This window comes from Anomalospiza imberbis, chromosome 14 (assembly GCF_031753505.1).
Source record: "Anomalospiza imberbis isolate Cuckoo-Finch-1a 21T00152 chromosome 14, ASM3175350v1, whole genome shotgun sequence".
NCBI lineage: Eukaryota > Metazoa > Chordata > Aves > Passeriformes > Viduidae > Anomalospiza > Anomalospiza imberbis.
The window spans coordinates 7,687,944-7,708,372 of NC_089694.1; the positions used below are offsets into that span (position 1 = coordinate 7,687,944).

The following is a 20,429-nucleotide window of genomic DNA, read 5'->3' on the forward strand; positions in this document are numbered from 1 at the left end:
GTGCCGGTGCCCCAGCCCGGGTCCCCTCCCCCGCGGGTCTCTTCCCGCAGGGAGCTGAGAGGAGTTTCTTCAAGTTATCGAGTGCCGAGCAGGAGCTCGTGGAGGAACGACGCGCCGCTCACAGAGCCGCCCTTTAGGGGCTGGGGCCGCGGCCGCCATGTCAACGCCGCCATGCTGGGGGGCCGGGCAGGGCCAGTGCCTCGGTGCCACACTCAAACCTGTCCCCCAGCACGGCGCGGGTGCCTCGGTGCCACACTCAAACCTGTCCCCCGTCACATCGCGGGTGCCTCGGTGCCACACTCAAACCTGTCCCCCGTCACATCGCGGGTGCCTCGGTGCCACACTCAAACCTGTCCCCCGTCACAGCGCGGGTGCCTCGGTGCCACACTCAAACCTGTCCCCCGTCACAGCACGGGTGCCTCGGTGCCACACTCAAACCTGTCCCCCAGCACAGCACGGGTGCCTCGGTGCCACACTCAAACCTGTCCCCCGTCACAGCACGGGTGCCTCGGTGCCACACTCAAACCTGTCCCCCGTCACAGCACGGGTGCCTCGGTGCCACACTCAAACCTGTCCCCCAGCACAGCGCGGGTGCCTCGGTGCCACACTCAAACCTGTCCCCCGTCACAGCACGGGTGCCTCGGTGCCACACTCAAACCTGTCCCCCGTCACAGCACGGGTGCCTCGGTGCCACACTCAAACCTGTCCCCCGTCACAGCACGGGTGCCTCGGTGCCACACTCAAACCTGTCCCCCGTCACAGCACGGGTGCCTCGGTGCCACACTCAAACCTGTCCCTCGTCACAGCACGGGTGCCTCGGTGCCACACTCAAACCTGTCCCCCAGCACGGCACGGGTGCCTCGGTGCCACACTCAAACCTGTCCCCCGTCACATCGCGGGTGCCTCGGTGCCACACTCAAACCTGTCCCCCAGCACAGCACGGGTGCCTCGGTGCCACACTCAAACCTGTCCCCCCGGGCGCAGTTCGGGCGGGCCGTGACGCAGCACGCCGGAAGTGAGCGGCGGGCGGCGGGGCGGGGCCGCCTCCGGTGCCTCAGCAAAAGCCTTCCGGGTGGGGGTGGGCCTGGCGGGCGGGTCCCGCGGCCGAGGCGGCGATGGCGGGAGCGCGGCGGTGAAGGAGCGCAGCGGGGCCGGGGCCGCGCCGGGCACTGACGGGGGTCTCGCTCCCCCCGGCACGGCGCGGGAGCAGTGGGGCCTCGCCCTTCACCTGAGGCGGGCCGGGGCTATGCGAGGGCCGCGGTGCCGCCTGCCCTAGGCCCGGGCCCGGCGGGGAGCGGCGAGCGGGGCCCGATGCGGGAGTACAAGGTGGTGGTGCTGGGCAGCGGGGGGGTGGGGAAGTCCGCCCTGACGGTGCAGTTCGTCACCGGGACCTTCATCGAGAAGTACGACCCCACCATTGAGGACTTCTACCGCAAGGAGATCGAGGTGGACTCGTCCCCCTCGGTGCTGGAGATCCTGGACACGGCGGGCACCGAGCAGTTCGCCTCCATGCGCGACCTGTACATCAAGAACGGGCAGGGATTCATCCTCGTCTACAGCCTGGTCAACCAGCAGTCCTTCCAGGTAACCTCGCCCGGTGTCCCGTCCTCGGATGGAGCCGGCCGTGCCCCGGGGGAGGCGCTGGGCCGAGGAGGAAGTTTTAGGGGTAGCCACGTGTGCGTAGAAGCGCTTTATCTCCGAAGGGCCAAAAGTGTAAATGCCCAGCTTGAAAGCGCGTTTACCAGCCCTGCTTCCTGATGGAAAACTGCTTGCTTTGCAGGTACTTATCAGGGTGCCACCATTGTTAAATCCCACGCAGTGCTGGAGAACAATGCCTAGCTCCCACTTCCCCAACAGAAATCTCTTGGCAATCCCCCTTTTGTGAAGAAATCACTCGATATTAAAACAGAGACTTCCCCTTCCAACCCCCTCTCCTTCCTAGAGGCATGTTTCTGCAGTTGCTCTTGAAGAGAGTCTCATTGTTCTGCAGTTGGGACTTGTTAAGTGAGCTGCTATTTTCTGCTCCCTGCCCCCAAAATATTTTCCTGTCCAGCACGAGCTCGATGCTCTCTCAGCGTAGGTGGAGTACTGGAGAGGAGAACTAGCTATACACGATAATTTGTGGATCTGGATTTGATTTCTGCTATTAAGACTCTCCAAAAAAAGGAACTGTCTCAGCCAGTAATTGCTCTAAGCTGCCTGTAGAAACGGGGCTTTGTTTTTGGGCAGTAAGTGAGTTTAGGAGCACTCTGTGCAGCGCAGGGATTTGCAACTCCTGCCTTGGCTTGGGCTGCTGAGCTGGGTGTGTTCCAGCTGCTTGGCAAGACCTTGCACACCCCCACGGTTTGCTTCTGCTGAAGGCTCAACCTTATCTCAGCAGAGGCCTCGAAACAGCCCTGTGCAGGCTGAAGACATGCTTATCTCTGGGAAACAACAGCAGTGGCACTGGGATGCTTCTGCTCTCATTTTCACTGATTTTTGGGTTCCAGTGGGCCCTCATTATTTGAGAAATGCATGTACAGTAATCTTCCTTGTTAATATTTAATTATTGCCGTCTGTCTGTAGTGTTTGCTCTGAAGGCTGTAGGTGTAAACCTCTCTGCAGTTCTTTACCCAGTGGTAACTTCAAACGCTGGGATTGCTTTGTCTCAGGACTATGCAAGAATTTGTAGTACTGATAGCAACTTAAAACACTCAGGGGGCAGAGGAGGCTGACTCAGACTTTCAAGTGTAAACGCCCCGTGTCGGCTCAGACTTGAATAAATGCATCTCTAGGTAATAAAATCTCTTTACAGCATCTAATGTGGTTACTTACATGCGATTAAATGTGTTCACAATGAATTATTCTAAGCATTCCAGGACTGAGAAGGCTTTATTTAAATTGATGGCTTTCTCAAGCTGTAAACTAAGCACAAACTTCCTAAATGGTTGTGTAATGGCATGCCCCTGCTAGGGTTACAGGTCCTTAGACTTGAGACAACTTCTTCAGAAAGCTGAAACCAGCCTTCAGAGCAGCAATACCGTGTCCTCCTCTGGCTGAGCCGACTGTCTGAGAGCACAGCAGTCACTTTCTGCTGGCTTATGCACATAAATTCTTGAAAGTGTGTATGCTTTTATATAAAAGAAGAAGTAACTTAGTGATAGGTAGTAAATTTTCTATATCTGCATGACTATGAGTTTAAAAAGTCTTCTGGTGTATTTTTAATGTTCAGTTGCTCGTGAGGGTTACTGAAATGTGTTTCTGCAGTGGTTCTGTGGCAGTTCCCTGTGATTCCCTGCATGTACTAACCAGCTGGATTGTTTGACCAGGACATCAAGCCGATGAGGGACCAGATTGTCCGGGTGAAGAGATACGAGAAAGTTCCTCTGATCCTAGTGGGGAATAAAGTGGATCTGGAGTCGGAGAGGGAAGTCTTATCTGCAGAAGGCAGAGCCCTGGCTCAGGAGTGGGGCTGTCCCTTCATGGAGACGTCAGCCAAGAGCAAAACAATGGTGGATGAACTATTTGCTGAGATCGTCAGGCAAATGAACTATGCCTCCCTGCCTGAAAAACAAGATCAGTGTTGTACAACTTGCATCGTCCAGTGAGAGATATTAAGAAAAACCTCAACCATGGCCATACAGAGCAGGTTGGTGGAACAGTCATAACTAACTGAGGTGCCTAAACATGGTGTTTCAGTAAGAGATAAAGGGACAGGGAGTCTGAAATGAGGCAGCCTTCCTCCAAAAGATGGGAGCCTGTGCACATGGTTGAGTCAAATGGACGTCTCGTGTTACCTCAGTAGGGTTAGTCAGGGAACGCTGCATTTGCTTGCAGTAATTTTACAATGACACAAAGTGAATGATCTCATCTGCACCTATTTTGATTGTCAGTGCTGTATTTGATGCTGTGTTACTCTGCATAAGTGCTTTGTGATGTTACAGTGGGTTTATTCTTGTAGCTGGTGTCTGAATTATTTTCCAGTAATGGGAGTTACCTTGGAGTTCAATGGGATTATCGTGACCAAATTTCCCAGTAGTTTTACTGAGAAGACTTTGAGCTTGTTTAAAAGAAATAAAGTCCTGTAGTACAGAAACTGACAGTACCCTTCTGCCTTATCAGTGGAATTAGTTTCTCTTGCAAGAGAACCACCCTGAGTGGTGAGAAGTGGCTCGAAGCCCACATGCAATAGTCAAGGGCATGCACAAAGTGCTCTTCATCTCAAATCTCCAGAGCAGAGAACACACTGTAAAATGGTTTCCCAATGCACAGCTCTCCTTTCACAGTGACTCACAAGAGGTGTGATGAGAGTCCAGCGTTCAGAGGGCCCTCTGTAAAGCTTCCCCTGTGTCAGGTGTTGCTTTGGTTTTTATTTTTTTCCCTCCAGGACAGCTGCCTTTCACGTGTGTGGTCTTTTTCATCACCTTTTTCCACCTGACTGTGCACGGGTCTGTCCCTCCCTGATGTGCATTCCCATGAGGTGGTTCTGAACCCCCCCAACTCCTGTTTCCCCTGTAGCTGTTGCAGGTCTTGTTTCACCTCTGGCTCAAATCCATGTGACTGCAGAGCACCGTTGGTGTGCTCTGTGTGCAGCCAGCTGGTCCCTCAGACCTCCAGTTGTCTGTTGGACCTTTGCAAACAACTCGTGATCTCCGAGAGCAAGTGCAGGAATGAGGGAGGATGTGGAAACTCAGGGGAAGGAACTGCCCCTCCTGACAGCTGCACTGCTTGAGGCTCAGACTCCCACTGCCATGTTAGTAACTTGCTTAACTCAAAGGAGCTTTTTGTGTCTGAGTGACAAGAGGGGAAAATAGGTTATTACTGGAAGCTTTGGACTATGTATCCTCTTTACTCTTGAGTGCAAGGTCAGAGTGAAGTCTCAATGCTTCTCTTTGAGATTGTTATCAAGTGCTTTGTAAATACCAAGTTTTAGGTGCTCATGGCCCTAGCGCTGTCATGCTACAGATAATACATGATGTTTTTATCTCCAGTTCTGTGAAATTAGGAAGGGCTGCTGTCACTGTGTAAGAGGTGTAAGTTTGAGATTTGCTTGTTAAAAGGTGAGCGAGCTTGTTTTGGAGCAGAGGAAAATACAAATAAAGTCTCTCATTGTACATTAATCACACCTGCAGATTCTGTGGAGAGCTAAGAAGAAATGAATCTAAGAAATTACTGCTTTTTTTAAAAAAATGGAGTGCTGCAAGGATAATATCCTGAGCTGTGTATAGTAATGCAATATTGCAGCTATTTCTAAGGCAGCTTCACAAACAAGATTATGTGGACTAGAAGTATCATGCCAAAGGATATGGCAATCCCCTGGGTTACTAATGGTTTGTCTTGTGCAGGTTACGGTCTTGCACTCTGACAAAATCAGGCCTTTCATCCTTGAAAGTTATAGTTCTGGAATTGATTGCTTCTTAGAGAGGCTTTGTAACCTGTCTGCTTCTGGATTGAGCACTAAGTAGCACATTTGATCTTAAAGGTGAAATTGAAGAAGGGGCAGGGCCACGTTATTCCTTTGAATGATAACTTTTACCTAGGTTTGGTGGCTTCCTAAACATGTCCTTGCTTCAGAAGAAACATCTGTATTCTTATGTCTTTGTGAGCTCTTGAGACAGAGGATCTAAGCTTTTGTGAAAGAGATTTCCTCTTCTTCCTTCTGCCTGGCTTAGACAATCACCCCAAGCCTTCAGCAGCAAACTGCTTCCTTGCTTCTGGGGAATGCTGTCTCTGCCTAGTACAGTCTCATCACCTGTGCCAAACAAGTCTTTCCTTCCTGATCCACTTCCTATTCAGTCCAGTTCTCACCATGTCTGGAACTTTTAGTACTCATTCTGACTTTTCACAGTCTTTATGCTCTGTATATTTCATTTCAGGCTAACACTTTTGGGGTACTTTGCTCTTCCTGGCTCCCACTCTGTCCTTGTTGTTTGATTGAGTAGATGTAGGATCTCATTAACTTGATGGTAAGCCTTTGCTGCTTGATAATTTCTGTCTGATGTGCTCTGGTAGGAGAGGTGCTGATAGTGTTTTGTGATAGCTCTAATCAGCTTTGTAATCCTGCTTATCTGTGATACAGGAAACAATTGCTGCTTGTCAGACCTCTGCTTTAGGAGTGACCCCTCCTAGGTAAACTGAAACTGAGGAAGTAGAACCAGCTGTCTGAGAATCTGTGGGCTTGAACTACAGCTGTGTCCTGGGATCATCATCATCTCTGAGTTCTGTAACCTGGCTGTGTCCAGGAGGAGTCTTGGGTGTGTCAGTTCACAGAGCAGCACATACAACAGTTTGTGTTCCTGCACTTCTGGTGCAGAAACCCAGGAGGGGTGGGGGTGGATTTTTTTCTGGGCCTAGCTTTGCCTGAGGCTGTTCCAGTGTCAGTTTTAACTCTCAGGTACCACTCAACCTCTTTTTGGTGCTGATACCTCAGCCTGTCTGTCAGCTGTGATTTGTATGTTCTTTCATGTCATTTTTGAGAAGCATTTGCTAAACTGTTGTTCCAGTCAGCTGCCTTGGCTGAGATGGAGGATGGAACATAACTGCATAGGAAGGATAACCCTTAGTTCCTTTAAAAAAATGTGTGTTGTTCTCACATCCTGTTCCCCACCTCCTCTTTTGTGTTTCTGCAGTGGTCTTCTGTAGTTTTGCTCTTGCATTCAGAGATAGGAGAGTTCCAGGACCTGCTCTGTGTTCCTTGCTCTGGTATTTCTCTTGAATTTTCAATATGACACTGTTTTGTAATTTGAATCTTCTTTAAAGTATGGTATCTGGTACAGTACTTGTGCACTAAAGTCTTTCTGATATTAATAAGATTGGTAACACCTTAAAGGTTGGGATGAAAGACTGATTCTGATTAGTGGTTTCTGTCCCCTGTGTTCATGAGTAACTGCTATTAGCAAGGTTGAAGGAAGAGTAGGAATAAAAACTGCAAGTGTACTCTCTTCTGGTCTGTGTGGCAGTGCAACACAGACACATTTATTATACTATATTTTCTAACTTCCCCTTCTCTCCTCCCTGCTCACAGAAGAGACCAGAGAGTGGTGTAAAATATCACAGGCAAATGAAGCCGGATAAGGTATCCTGTAGTGTTAATTTTAGTAACTAAACACAAATGGAAGATGACAAATGTGAATTGGGAGGTCCCTAACCTGCAAATGCAAGGATGCTGAAGGGCATGTGGAGTTACATACCATTCTTTCATTTTTCTGTTCTTAGTATTCCCAGCAATTCTTTGCTGGTCACATTATTGAACGCTGGGTTTAGATGAAGTTTTTGGGGTGGATCTAACTCTGGTAGGATGAGGAGCTACACTGTAAGTGCTTTACCTCTTCTGTGCTCTAGGCAAAGATAAAACATCTGTTAAGCAGGTCTAATCCATCACCATTAGAAGCTAAATGTTGCTTCACTGCTTTTGACAGTACAGGGACTCTGTCTAAAACTTGTGGACCAGCCACAGTGTGTGGAGTGGGAGTGATCTCACCAGACTGGGAAAGCATTGCTGTTAGCTGGAAAACACACAAACAGCCAACACTAGGTGTTGGCTCCTGTCAGGGCAAGAGTGCTGCTCCCGAGTGTTGACCAGTTATTAGGCAAGGAGGGGAAACCTGGCCATGTCAGAGCACTCTGTGGTAACAGACTCAGCTGAGAGCAAATCAACAGCTGAAAAAAAATGGTGCAGTAGGAAATATAAGGTCCTGACTCATTTGGAGAAATTACTTCAAGAATTGAGAAGGCTCCTCAAATTCCCTGAAAAGTCATGGATCAAGCTAGAATGAAGTACATACACATACATATGACAGGTTTCTACAGACTCTGAGCTTCACCTAAGACTTTCAGGATATTTCTGAAGATAAATCCTGGGAGCTACAGCAAGTTATCTGAAATGCAAAGGTGGTTTGGTCACATTGGTAATGTGTTGGTGTGCTTGACTGAGGATGGTGGTGTACAGCTCTGGCCCTGCTGAGGCTGTCTGAATGCTAAAGGGCTTTTTTGGAGTCATTTAGAGGGTCTGATTGCTGAGAACACAGGTGTCAAAACTGAGTTAGTTGGCTCATCTGCCTGTTCCCAGAACTTGTGCTGAAGACCATTGCTGGATGTTACTGGCTATTACACATACACTAGGTCCTGCATTGGTGCATCTGTACAAGAGAACTTAAATTTCCTGGCTTTTTCAGATCTTTAGATGCCATTTCATATCCCACAGCAGCAGCTGTTGAAAAGTGAATAGCAGTAGGTTGTTACCTGCTTGCCTCCTGTATTACCAGAGTTAGTGGAGCATTTGGGAATGCTGCTGTGGAAAACAGTGGAGCTCAGCATGGAAAACTGGCTGTTCCAGGCAGGGGAGGAGCCATGTTCACTTTGGATGTGTATTGAATATGGCTTTCATTAGTTTTTTGTTTTTTTGTTTGTTTGTTTAAATTGCAGATAAAACTCAGAGGAAACTTGCACAGATGCTGCTTTGGAGAACTTTCAGCCCAGGTTGCAGAGCTGAGCCTTGGTAAACCTGTCTCTATTACAGCACATTGCCATACATCTAAGTGCATAAGGTTGGTGGCCTCCAGGATCCACACACCTTAATCAGAATGCTTAGCATGTTTACCATAAGTTTTAAAATCTGTTCTTTATCTATCAGTCCTTTTATAGCTTTCTAAGTTCATATAATGGCTAATATGCAAGAGTTCATTTTTAATATTTTAATTGATTTCTTTAATCAATTCTGAATTTGTATTTATTAAATACTTAAACTCAGTATTACCTACTCAATGCCTTTTAAAAGAAGAGAGTTTTAATGGAGAATAAGTTGAGCCTTAAACAAATGGTTACTTCTGTATATTACCTCGCATCAGTGCTTACTTCTATTTGCAAGGTTTTCTCCTACAGTGTAGTTGGTCATTCTTTGAGACTTTTTGTTTACGTGTGACAGTGTCATGGAAAGATACTGAAGGCACTCTGTTGTATGGATGTAGTATCCCTTTTCTTGGCAAATGCAGCTGTGACAATGTGTTTGTAACTAGTCTGATGTGACAGTAGGGATTACTTGGAATGGCATAGAAAGTTCCCAGCTGATGTTTCTCGCAATCTCGGGTTTCTTAATTGAACATGACAATTGTAGCATTGAAAAACAGCAGCACACTTTTCCTTCTACTGAGTTTCTAAACTTGTTTGTTTACAAAATGCTTCTCTATGCCTTTGAAAAGGGATAATGTATCCTTCAAAATGGGATCTATGCCTAGCCTGTCAGCTCAGCTTTGCCTGGCACAGTAAGAGACATCTAGTAGACCTCTGCATATGTAAATCTAATGCAAATAAGATCACTTTACATTTTATAGTTCCTAATATTTGTCTTTCTGAATAATATTTTAAAGCAATATTTGTTAATTTTTTTCTTGCACTGTCACAAATTGCTTTTTAGTTTGTTTTTTTTTTCCCAATGAACAGGTTTAATATTAGAGACAAGTTGGTGTAACAAGGGGAAAAGCACCAGGTTTCAGTGATACTAACTGCAAGCGTGCTTTAAACAGCCATTGCCTTCCTTATTGTTTACCTGATCAACATTTTCTCTGAATACTTGAAAATTTTAACAATAACACAGGTATAAAGAGCAGAATGAAAATGTACAAAGAACAGACGAAATCTTTTTGTTCACCTCTATTAATGTGTTGCATACATGAGAGCTTTTTCTAGCAGTGGTTTAAAATGTGTAATTTTTTTTGCAGAAATTTAATAACTGCAGCTCACCTACTGCACCAAAGTTCTAGGTTTTTAGGAGCCCAGCTTTAGTCATTTGAACATGCTTCTAGAAATGTACATTCTTTCCCTGTAATAGGTAAATATCTATGAGAAAAGCTCCAGTAAAAGCAGTGATGGATATATGAGGTTAAGCAGTTAAGAACTCACAAATTGTATTGTGGATGATGGCATTTAAAACAATAAAAGATCACCGGTACAGTATCTCAATATTAATGTGTTTTATTGGTAATAATGCAGGCTGACTTTACAATATTAGCAGAAATAAAGATTCTGTGTCTACATTCAGTGTTGAATTTGAATCCTGAAAAGAAGAGGACTCCAGGATTTCTGCCTGGTTATTAAAACACCTGATTCTTTTTCTGTGGGGTTACTTGAAATTTTTTTCCTGTTTGTACAAACTTTATAAACAGGCTGAGGCTAATACTTAGGTTTGCACTTTAATATCAGAATTAAACCAAACCTTGTATTCAAACTAGACTTTTTTTTTAAGTGATGGTTGTTGATCTTTTTTGTAGGTTGTAAGGAAGTAATAGGATATGGAAGTAATTCATGAAGATCCTAGTTTTCCTTTGTCTAAGAAGGTTAAAAGTTGGTTGATATTGATCAATGGTTCATTCCTATGGGTAGTTTTCAAAGCAGTGTTCATTTTCATTGACCTCAGCAAAAAAAAAAAAAAAAAAAAAGAAAAAAGGAAAAAAAAACACAAAAAACAAAGAAATGAAAAAAACCCTTAAACTTGAACTAGCTTAGAGTGACAGGACTGGGAAAATGAGAGATGGTTTCTTCAGCACACTTTGGGGGGAAAAAGGGACCAAAAGTTTATTTAGGCTTCCTCAATAGTTTGCATGTGAAGTTGCTTATTAGAGTAAGAGGCTAATAATAAATGCAATATGTATTGTCTTTACTATGGCATCTGTTTAGGAGTTGTTCAAATCACTGCAGTAGGGCTCTACAAATAAAAATGTAACCTAACATCTTGTATCTAATGTACTGTATCTTTATCAGTGATAGGTGAAATCTGGAATAACAAGTGCAAAAATGGAACAATTACCTATAATGCTTTGTAAAAAGTTTTTTTCCAGTAGAATTCATTCTTGTCATTTTGTAAGACAACCCTACAGTCCACCTGTTTGTAACTTTTTTAATAAAATAGATACCTGTATTACCAAACCAGGGTGAGTAGTCTGTGTTCAGTTTCTTCTGGAGTGGGCTGAACTGACAAGCTGCTGCTGCTTTTTGTTTTGTGGGTTGTTTTTGAGGTCCTGGTTTTATTCTAAATGCAGTAACCACATCTGAATTGTCTTGAGTCCTGGTGTGGGGGAACAGGGTGTACAGCTGTGCCCCAGCTGGGTGTAAATCTCACAGTCTCGGGTGCTCAGAGGAGGGAGAAGGGCAGTGCATGGTCTTCCTGTGCAGGGCAGGCACTCCCTGAGTTGGGGGCCAGTTCAGAGCAGCCCCCTCACAGGCCAGTGTGATGGAGCTTTGTTCAAAAGAAATTTGTGTTTGTCTTGTGTGAGTCTTTAATGTTCTTGTTTTCATGCAGGCTTTATGTAAGTGAAGATGGCCACAAGTCCTGGCATCACCTTGCAGTGTCTGTAGCTGCTCTCCAGCCAGAGCTGACATCTTTCCACCACCCTGGTGGAGTGAGTGCTCCTGGAGCTCTGCCACAGGAGAGGCACAGGAGTTTTCCAGAAAACCAGAGTGCCCAAAGCTATTTGATAGCAATTATCTTAAATGCTCAGTAAAAGCCCTGAATTTGCCAAGTCAGTGATTGTCATCTGGGCCCTGTAACAAAAAGTGCATCTTCCTCAGGACGTACAGTCTTGGCACTGACCTTTAGTACTGCCTTTGTAATGAAAGCTGTGCTTTAATGGAAAATGTGATTTCAAGTTGAGAAAAAGTTGATACCTTGGTGCCTTCAGTCCTCAGCAGTGTGTCAGCAGGCAAACCACGTAGCCTGCTCACCACCCCTCCTCCAGCTGAAACAGATTAGCCTTATCTTGTAGGTAGGTTTCTGTGCTGTTTCTTCTTCCTGCTCACACTTCTTTGCTGCAATAGAGAAGTAGTTTCCATCTCGAGAGGAAAATTATAGAGAAGAGCAATGTGTGCTTCTAGGTGATTTTGGGTGAAATATCTGCTTCCCTAACCTAGCTGAGATGTGAGGGTGAAGCATGCCCTGTTCTCATTAGTGTCACTGAGGGTGGGACCTGACATTTCAGGATCTGTCTGCTTTGTTGTGTTACTATTGGGTTCGTTGCTGCGTGAGTCTGACTTCTCCTGTGGTTTAAAAGAAGTCAGAATGCAGCAATACTCCCAATTCCTTATGGCACTCGCTGTAACTAAGGAAGCTGCTTCCTCTTTCCAGTTGTAGGTTGGGAAGTGATACAGCTGTTGAGCCCCTGTGACTTACATCATTGGTTTGTTTCCGGGTGACAGTGTAATACAGGCTGGGTTGGGGATTTTAAGGAAGGACATAAGATTGTTATTTAAGGCTATTATCTTTCAAAAGTCTTTGGTGCCGAGAGTGAGCTCAGTTGCTGCTGCACAGACTTGTGTAGCATCCTTTGTTAAATAGGTGTGGCAATGTCATGTTGCTCTGTCTGGTTTTGGGGTTGTTTCATGGCAGCTTTTTCTTTGGTCTGCCAGGTCTTGCTCTCCAGGTGCCTGCAGTGTCCTGCTTCCCCTGTGCAGCCAGAGGACAGGGATGTCCCTGCAGAGCCATCAGAGAGCAGGAGCCAACTGCAGCACAGGCAAGAGGCCTGTCCCCACCCCGCTCCGCCAGCCGGCACGGGTGACTCGTAACTGTGTCACTGCCCAGGGCAGAGCTGGGCTGTGCGGGGGTGCAACCCACAGCCGCACGAACGCCGCACCTGACCCTGCCAGGGTGGAGGGAGAGCCGCCGGCCGCGCCTCGTGTGGAGCTGCACGCTGGCATCTGCCCCGGGAGGCTGGGCTGTAATTACAGTGTGAGACTAGGTGGAAGTGTCTAGTCTTAATTAAAATGAGATACGGTTCCGCAGCAGTGCGTGGTGGCCCGAGTGAGGTATCTGCTGGAAAGGCCGCCCGGGCAGCTGCCGGGCTGGGTGAGTCGCGGCTCGCTGGAGGAAGCGCCATCAGCTCCCGCGGCTGCGGGCGCGCTCTGTCAGGAGATGCCGTGGCCCGATGCTCTGCGCTCTGAAAGTGGAATAATGTGGGTTTGGGGTGTTTTACATAGCCGCTTTTATCTCTGCCCGGTCAGTACAGCTGCGGGGAGCGGGGGAGGACTCTGAGCTGCAGCTCAGCACAGCGCTCCGTTCGGAGGGGCGGTCCCGCTGGTGGCGGTGTGCGGGTGCTGCTGAGGGCAGCACTGAGCTGGGCTGGCCATGACACGATGGCAGGATTGTAGGGGATGAAACTTCTTCTCTGGTGAAACAATGTATTTACTGTGGAATCAGCTTGCTTGCCTACTTCAAAGCCGTTTTCTTCAAGTCCCTCCAAAGGCTCTGGAGCAATAACTGCGATAACTGATGGGACGGAGTCTCTCATGTTGTAGGAACCTGTAAAATATTCACTCCTAGGGGAGGCTTTGCTGCTTGCTTGGTTTGTGGCATGTCTGTGCTCCTTGGTGTTCTGCCGGTTCAGTCTGAGTGTGCTGTGACAGCTCTCTTAGCAGTGCCTTCCTTCCTCCTAAGCATATTTCCAGTGATTAGCCTTGCGTGGGATTTGAGGCTCAGCGACACTGCCAGTTGCTGGGTGACCTCAATTGTTCTTGCCTGGGAAGAAAAATCCTAAGTGTTGCACTTCCCTGCTGGGGGCATGTTGGGAAGGGTGTGCTGGAGGTGTGGAGGTGCTTGGACTCGCTTGGAATCAGATGCACCAGCATTGTGGAATAATTTTGAAATTGGACTTCTTGCATGGAAATAAATAAGTGGACTAGAACTTAAAGAATAAAGATGAAAAATTCTCAAACTTATGAAAAGGATTAGTATTTCATACATTTCTGACACTACAGTGTAACTTTTCAGTCTTTAGACTCATGCTTCTGCTAAAAGGTATGATTGATTTATAACTGCAACTCAGTAAAGGAAGCAATCAGCTTTCTGGGAAATTTCTGGCTTTTCCAGAAATTGTTCCTTTTCTCCTGCCACTAGGCTGACTAGTTCATACAGTTTTATGTCCTTAGAAGATCTGCCTTGACATTCTGTTTAAATTATTTGGTCAGCCCAGAAAAGAGAAAATACACTTGCTGTCTGTGACATTTCTGAAGGGCTACTTGTCTTTTTGGGAACTGGTAAGATAGGATGATCAGTTTGGGATTCATCCTACTGCTGGGACAGATCTTAGACCCTTTTTCTTCAAATTAATAATGATTATGTAATCATCAACAGCCTGGCTTCTGTGGGAAAACAAGAAGAATTTAACTGAATTTTCAGAAAGCTGATCTATGGGGAAGAGAGAAAGCTGCTCACAGAGCACATGTAAGGGCTGGAGCCAGTCGCAGCTGTGTGGGGTGGTGAGGGATTTTCTAAGGTGATATGGGATAACCACTGCTGGGGGAAGGAGCGTGTGAGGTTAGTGTAGCTCCTGCCTCTGTGTGCTGGGCTGTCATGTGGGTCTTTCGCAGGGACCACAGTTACATTACTGATCTTGTCATTATTTTCCATTCGTTGTTCCAGGAATTAGCACAGCCTTGCCAAATGCTCTGGGTCTAATCTCAGTAATGCAGATGTTTTAATAGGTTAGAAGAAAGATTTTAGCTGCAGGGCCTGCCCATTATCAGGCTGTGGTTAGAAGTGCTTGGGTGTCCAGCTGCATTCCTTTCCTCTCAGCTGTCTGTGAAGTAGTTGTCATCCGAATGGCTCCCTCTTGGGGCCCACTTTAAGAATCTGGAAAGGTTTTGTGAATGTACCCCTGAAACCTTGGGACAATCACAATGTAGGAATGTTTCCTGGTTTTGGAAATATGTCTGTCTTGTAGCTGCCACCGCCTGCCAGAAGGCCCTGGAAGAGAAGCCATGAATTTGGGATCACCTTTGATCATTACAAAAGTACCAAGCTCCCAGCTTCAGGTGGATACCGCTCTGTTCTCCACTGCCTGCTGTGAAGAGTGGCTTTGACATGCCTTTCCCTCTGCTGTGAGCTGTATTCCTGGAATCTGGTGTGCCCTGGTAGGATTAAAGTGTGATAAGGGTCTTTTGAGAAAGAATAAAAGGAAAAAAAAGAGTAGGGGTAGAGGGGCTACCTGGAAGGTAAGTGTTAATAAAACTCAGGATGAAGATCCATATGGGAATGATCCATTGGCCTGGAGGTACCTGGAGAACATGTGCTTTCTTTGTCTCAGTGTAATCAAGGCTTACTCAACCAGAGTCTTTTGTCTTGAGCCAAGAGGGAAACCACATCTGTCATGAAAATAAGCAGTATATTTCCTTAGAACTCTGTCCTTCCCACTAGGATTCACCTGGCATTGCAGACTACATTTGGCATCTTCCTCAGATGAAGCCATTGGCTGTAGGATCCTTTCTGATGCTTAGCAATGTGAAAAAATAAAGGACAGCAAAAAATAGAGGTACCAGCCCAGTGCTGTGCACTGCTGCACAGGTGTGGTGAGGTGCCTCTCCCCAGCTGGAAATCACTGAATGCTGTGCAATGCCCAAATCCTTGGAAGCATCAGTGCTCCTTTGATTCAATACATTTAAGAGGCTTTCTCTTGCTGCATAAATTGCTTTCTCATGTCATTGAAGTGACCTGCTTGAATTAAACATCACAGAGTACTTTTTATATAGCTGTGCCAACAATACAGTGCAACTGGCATATCAAAAATGAGATAAAGTGGTCTGGATATCACCAGAGTCAGGGTAGTATTTAGTTTATTGTACAGTTTGTGCTGTTATTTGTATTTGCTTACAGCAAGCTGCCTTCTGCAGTCCTGGTAATAGTTTTCACATAACATGTAAAATCTGAAAAAGGAGGAAAGGTCAGCAGTGCCCATGGGTGCACGCTGGAAAGTGTGATCGCTGGAGTGACCTGCTCATCCCTGCACACCGAGTCCTCTGCGTGTTTGCTGTGGGGCACCACCAACACCACGAGAGGGAGCGTGGAAGCAGCGAGTGGCTTGTGCTGGGATGGTCCGGCTCAGAGCGGGGCGGTGCTCCCGCCCTGGGAGCCAAACACGGTGAGGCACAGGTTCAAAACAGAACAGAAATGGAAATAAATTTATGTTTCAGGGCTTCGGGACTCCAAAGAATGATTTGCACCTAGGGAAAATTTTCTCAGGTGTCTGGAATTGCAGTTGTGCTTGGAGTCTTTAGTGCATAATCGAGGTTATTTGGAATTTCCTACTCTGTTATTGCAGGTAGGTAAAAAGAGCCACTTAGCTGCTGATGCTGAAATAAAAATGTAATCACAAGAATAACATTTGCTTTAATTCTGTGATTCCTTGAGATGAATGCATGAGATTATGAGATCCTTGAGATGAGAGCATGAGATTATGCACTAATTTTGCCTTGGGTGGGACTGGGGCAAAATGCTGCTGCATAATGTCACCTTCTGATATCAAAATGCTGTTCAGAGAACTCTTATCCTGCAGTTGGAAGGTAATGGGTGAACCCCACCTACACACAAAATAAAAAATGCAATTATTTCCATTTTCCAAGCAATTACTTATGAGTAATGAGTTTCAGCACACTGATGTCAGATTATTTAGCTGATGGTTGGTAAGCAAAATTTGATGAAAATGTAAATGTATCATTGTTTATTATATCCAATAAATAGAACAGTTTTGAGGCAGAAGTTTTTAGAAGGGCAGGGCATGGCAAGTCAGATCTAACTGTTGAGATATGTTCAGGATATAATGTGGAAAAAAAGTAAAGCAATGATCACTGTTAAAGGTTTAAAGGAAGGACCATGTACCTGGACTGTCCCCTACAGGTGTGTCTAAATCAACTCTGGTTTTTCCAGCCTGCTCCAGTGTTCTTTCTGCCTCACAATTTAAGGGTCTTTCCTAGGACCTAACTCAGATCTTCTCTGCAGTTTCTAGCAAACTCTGCATTTTCTCTTTAGCCTGGGAACACAGCTGATCTGTTCTGGAGTGGCTCTGCATCAATCAGGTGATTGTTGTTCCTTTTTTCTCTTTTTAAGTTAACAAACTCAATTTTTCAGGCTTTTTTTTTTTTGAAAATACTTTTTAGGGGGTATAGTTTATAAAAATTTTAAAGCAGCTGTGTATAAGCTGGGACCCCAGCTGAGAGTGAAGCCATTCCTCCTGGAAGGGCAGCAGGAATGTGGTAGGTACCCTATTGTGTAAATAAATGTCCCTGTTTGCAGTGCTGGTGCCATGCCTTGGATTCATTACCCAGCTGGGATAGCCTGCTGTGGGCCGGGAGCTGTTCAGAAGGATTTTGGCTGTGCCAGAGCCTGCTCTCAGTAATGCAGCCAGGAGCTGGGTTGCTCCCTGGCCCTGCAGCTGGGGTGGCTATGGCTGGGTGAGGAGGGAACGTGGATGTTGTCCTTGCATCTCCAGCTGAGGAAGGGGAGGTGAAATGTGAGTGTACGAAAGGTCGCAGCTGACCAAAGTCCACCTGGGTGAGTCCTGTCTGGCATTTCAAGTGTGCATTTCTGTCTTCTCAGCAACGAGCTGGGTGTGGGTTCTTGCCTCTTTTAAACACTGTGGTGTTTAAAATCCCCTGGCAGATCTCTATTCAATGATTTTATCTATACATCTTCATTTCCTTTCCTCTAAACCAAATTTGAAGATAAACATGACAAAATCTAAGGGACAGCAATGCACAGTGATGCAGGAGTAGCATGTTATGTCCCTTCTCTGCCAGAGTTTCTCTCACAGCCTGCTGCTCTCTGAGGAGGCAGTGGGGAGGTTTGGGGCATTTCCTTGCCCATCCCCAGCCCCAAACCAGGACAGCAGCTCTGAAGTGGCTGGCTCACTGCCCAGTGACAATGGCTCACCCTTCCAGAAGGCTCTGCAGGGTGTAGCTGCAGTGCTCAGCTCTCTGCCCTGTCTCTGCCCTCGCTCCAACACCGACGGGGAACAAAGGAGAAACGCCCAAACGTCGATGTGAGCATTCTCCTTGGAAAAAGTGGCAACAGGCTTTGGGAGGAAGGAAACTTCTTGTTTCTTGCTCTGCTCGGTCCATCCTAGCAAGCTGCAGGGTATTTGAGAGGCTGAAGAAGACCCTGAGGCAATGTATCCAGCCTAACATGCATTGTCAGATGCACTTGGTGGAAGAAAGTCCTTCCTGGGAGAACTGGTGCAATGCAGGATGGTGGTAGCAAGGTCCAGAGTATTTAAAATCAAGGGCTGAGCTGGCTGAGCACGGAGCCCTGAAGCAGAACTCACTCCACCATGCTGCTGCTCAGGCCCCACTGTGCTCTGGTGCTGCTGCTTGGGGTCCCCTCCCCACCTGCCACCAGGGCTGTGCTTGCCCTTCACGGGTTCTGTGCTTTCCTGTGCCATTTTCACATTTTTCCCTGCCCCTGCAGACAAGGAGGACATACATACCAGGCTGGACTTTGGCATTGGCTCAGGCCAGGAGCCAGAATTACTCCTGGTGCTCCCCTTGTGTGCTGCTCTGGCTGGCCCCCAAGTCACCTCCAGAAGAAGGAGATAGGTGGGGATAAAACAGGTTCCTCATCTGCTCAGACAGCAACAATCTCCATGGCCCAAGCAAACCTTGCTTGTCCCACATCTCTTCTTGCTGTCCTTCAGTATCCTATCCCAAAAAGCTCGTGTTAATGTAGTTTGATCCTGTTTGCTGCTGCTGGCTCCATGCTGTGTCCATGGATGGCTTTATAGGATGGCCAGAGGTCCTGTCTGACCCAAAACAGCCTTATTCCTTCACAGCAAGGTCGTGAAATAAACCATGTTCTTCTGCCCACAACCCGACTGGCCAGTGCCCAGCTTCCAACAGCATCTGTGGAGTCCAGGGTCAGTGCCCTGGCATGCCAGGAAAGCCTGTAGCAGAGACACTTGGCTTCTTCTGGGCTTTGGGGGCTCCTCTGTTGCACCCCCATACATCCCTCCTGCCAGCCCAGTGTCCCCGCCATGCTCCCAGTGCGGAGCTGTGCCCGAGATGGGAGAGCCACTCACAGGAGAGCTGCTCCTCTCCGTGGTGCCTGTCAGTATTTGACAGCACAAACGTTTTAAGCTGCAGAGGGAGAGTGCACTCAGCCCCCCCCGGATGGTTTGTACGTGATGCTGCCCTTGTCCTGTGACACAAAGAGCTCAGCCCCCAGGGCCACGTGCAGATCTGCAAATTTGGTCCTTGATGTGGTGCTGGCACAGGGGGCACAGCCATCCCCTCCTGGCAGTGGAGCACAATGGACTCAAATGATTTCTGGAGCAGCTTCATGGGGAAAAGCAGGTTGGATTTGATTTTCAGGCTCCTTTTTGTCTTGGTTAGCAGAAGATTTATACATTTTTCTGTGGATGAAAAGCTCTATGGTTTTTCTCTCTGCACCAAAGATGACAAGGTATTATGTTGCCCTGATGGCCTCTGTCTTGACATGCTCAGGAATGTTTGGGAAGTGTAAGAGAGGCCATGGCAAATGGTCTGAAGTGACTAACAGTGGAAGTTTCAATAAAAATAGGCAAGGGAGCACCAAGCAAAATCTCTGCAGCACTAAATGTGGGGGTTTTTTGTTTGCTGTGTTTCTTTGTTGCTGGGTTTTTTTGGGTTTTTTTTGTTTCTATCACTCTGGGTCGCCCAGGATCATGTGTGGTTGTGACTTTTTCCAGCAGCAGCAATAATGATCCCCTATGCCAGTCCAGAGCCTGCCTTTGGCACTGCTCAGTGCATTTATTTCTGAAAGTGGGGGCTCCTGCCCAAAGGCTGCTTTCGCCAAAAGCTCAGTGAGGTGGTCTCTGATGGGTGAGAGGAACCAGAGGGGTCAGAGAGCTCCTCGTGGCCCTCAGCACCGGGGGCAGAGGAGCAGCACAAGCATCCCCGGGCACCCAGCACACCGAGCAAGGCTGCACACAGCAGCCTGGGCTGAGCCCGTGGCTCTGAGGGTGGGGGCTGGCTCTGGCACTGCGAGGATGAGCTGATGAGTGGGGACATGGGCTTCTCAGATTTGAACTGGGAACCAGGTTGTCTCAAAGGCTTGTGAGACTTCATTGAGCTACTCAGCCACGGTGTGAGGTGAGAATTAGGGGCAGGCTCTCCTCTGCCTCTCCAGGAAGGACTCACAACTGCTTTTGAGTGCAGTTGGAAACTTTTTCCAGTCTCTGGTGAAGTACATCAGCCCATCCACACATCACTCAGTGGACAGCACATGATCTGCCCACCCCATGGAGCCAGCACAGCTGCCAGCCAGCTGCTCTCCCTTAACCAGAGCAGAGCAAGGGTGACACTCACTGCAGGGTGACTTTGGCAGGAGAGATGCTCAGCTTTTCTCCCCTGACCCCGTGGTACCAAGCATGGGCTCGCTTTGCCCTCGCATTGCTCACCACCAGCTGTAAGAGCTGAGTATTTATCTCAGCACCATTACTGCCAATCTTCCCCCCATTAATACACCCATAGTTCACAGGCAGAAAACATCTGTTATTGCAGTGGTGACATTTAAACCAAGGGAGGTATTGGTTTGTTGGGTTGTTTTTTTTTTTTTAATTAGTTTTTAGGCAGTCAGCTCGTTTGCTCCAGCCTCTGCTCCACATCTGTGAGTGCAGCCTTCTCCATCCAGCTGAGAGGGAATTATGTGTGCAAGAGGAGTC

General features: G+C 47.2%; 1 protein-coding gene across 1 annotated transcript; it reads left to right on the top strand.

Annotated features, from left to right (window-relative positions):
* Positions 1-1,029: 1,029 nt before the first annotated feature.
* On the top strand, positions 1,030-10,899 carry RAP2C (RAP2C, member of RAS oncogene family). Its single transcript, XM_068204737.1, has 3 exons — positions 1,030-1,584; positions 3,309-3,628; positions 8,404-10,899. The coding sequence occupies exons 1-2, from the start codon at positions 1,312-1,314 to the stop codon at positions 3,585-3,587; spliced, it is 552 nt and encodes a 183-aa protein (XP_068060838.1). The 5' UTR covers positions 1,030-1,311; the 3' UTR covers positions 3,588-3,628; positions 8,404-10,899.
* The last annotated feature ends 9,530 nt before the right edge of the window (positions 10,900-20,429 follow it).

Bases quoted from the DNA above. Each gene is read 5' to 3' on its own strand.
- RAP2C (XM_068204737.1), top strand. From the start codon at position 1,312: ATGCGGGAGTACAAGGTGGTGGTGCTGGGCAGCGGGGGGGTGGGGAAG. The intron at 1,585-3,308 runs GTAACCTCGCCC...TTGTTTGACCAG, and splicing joins TCAACCAGCAGTCCTTCCAG to GACATCAAGCCGATGAGGGA.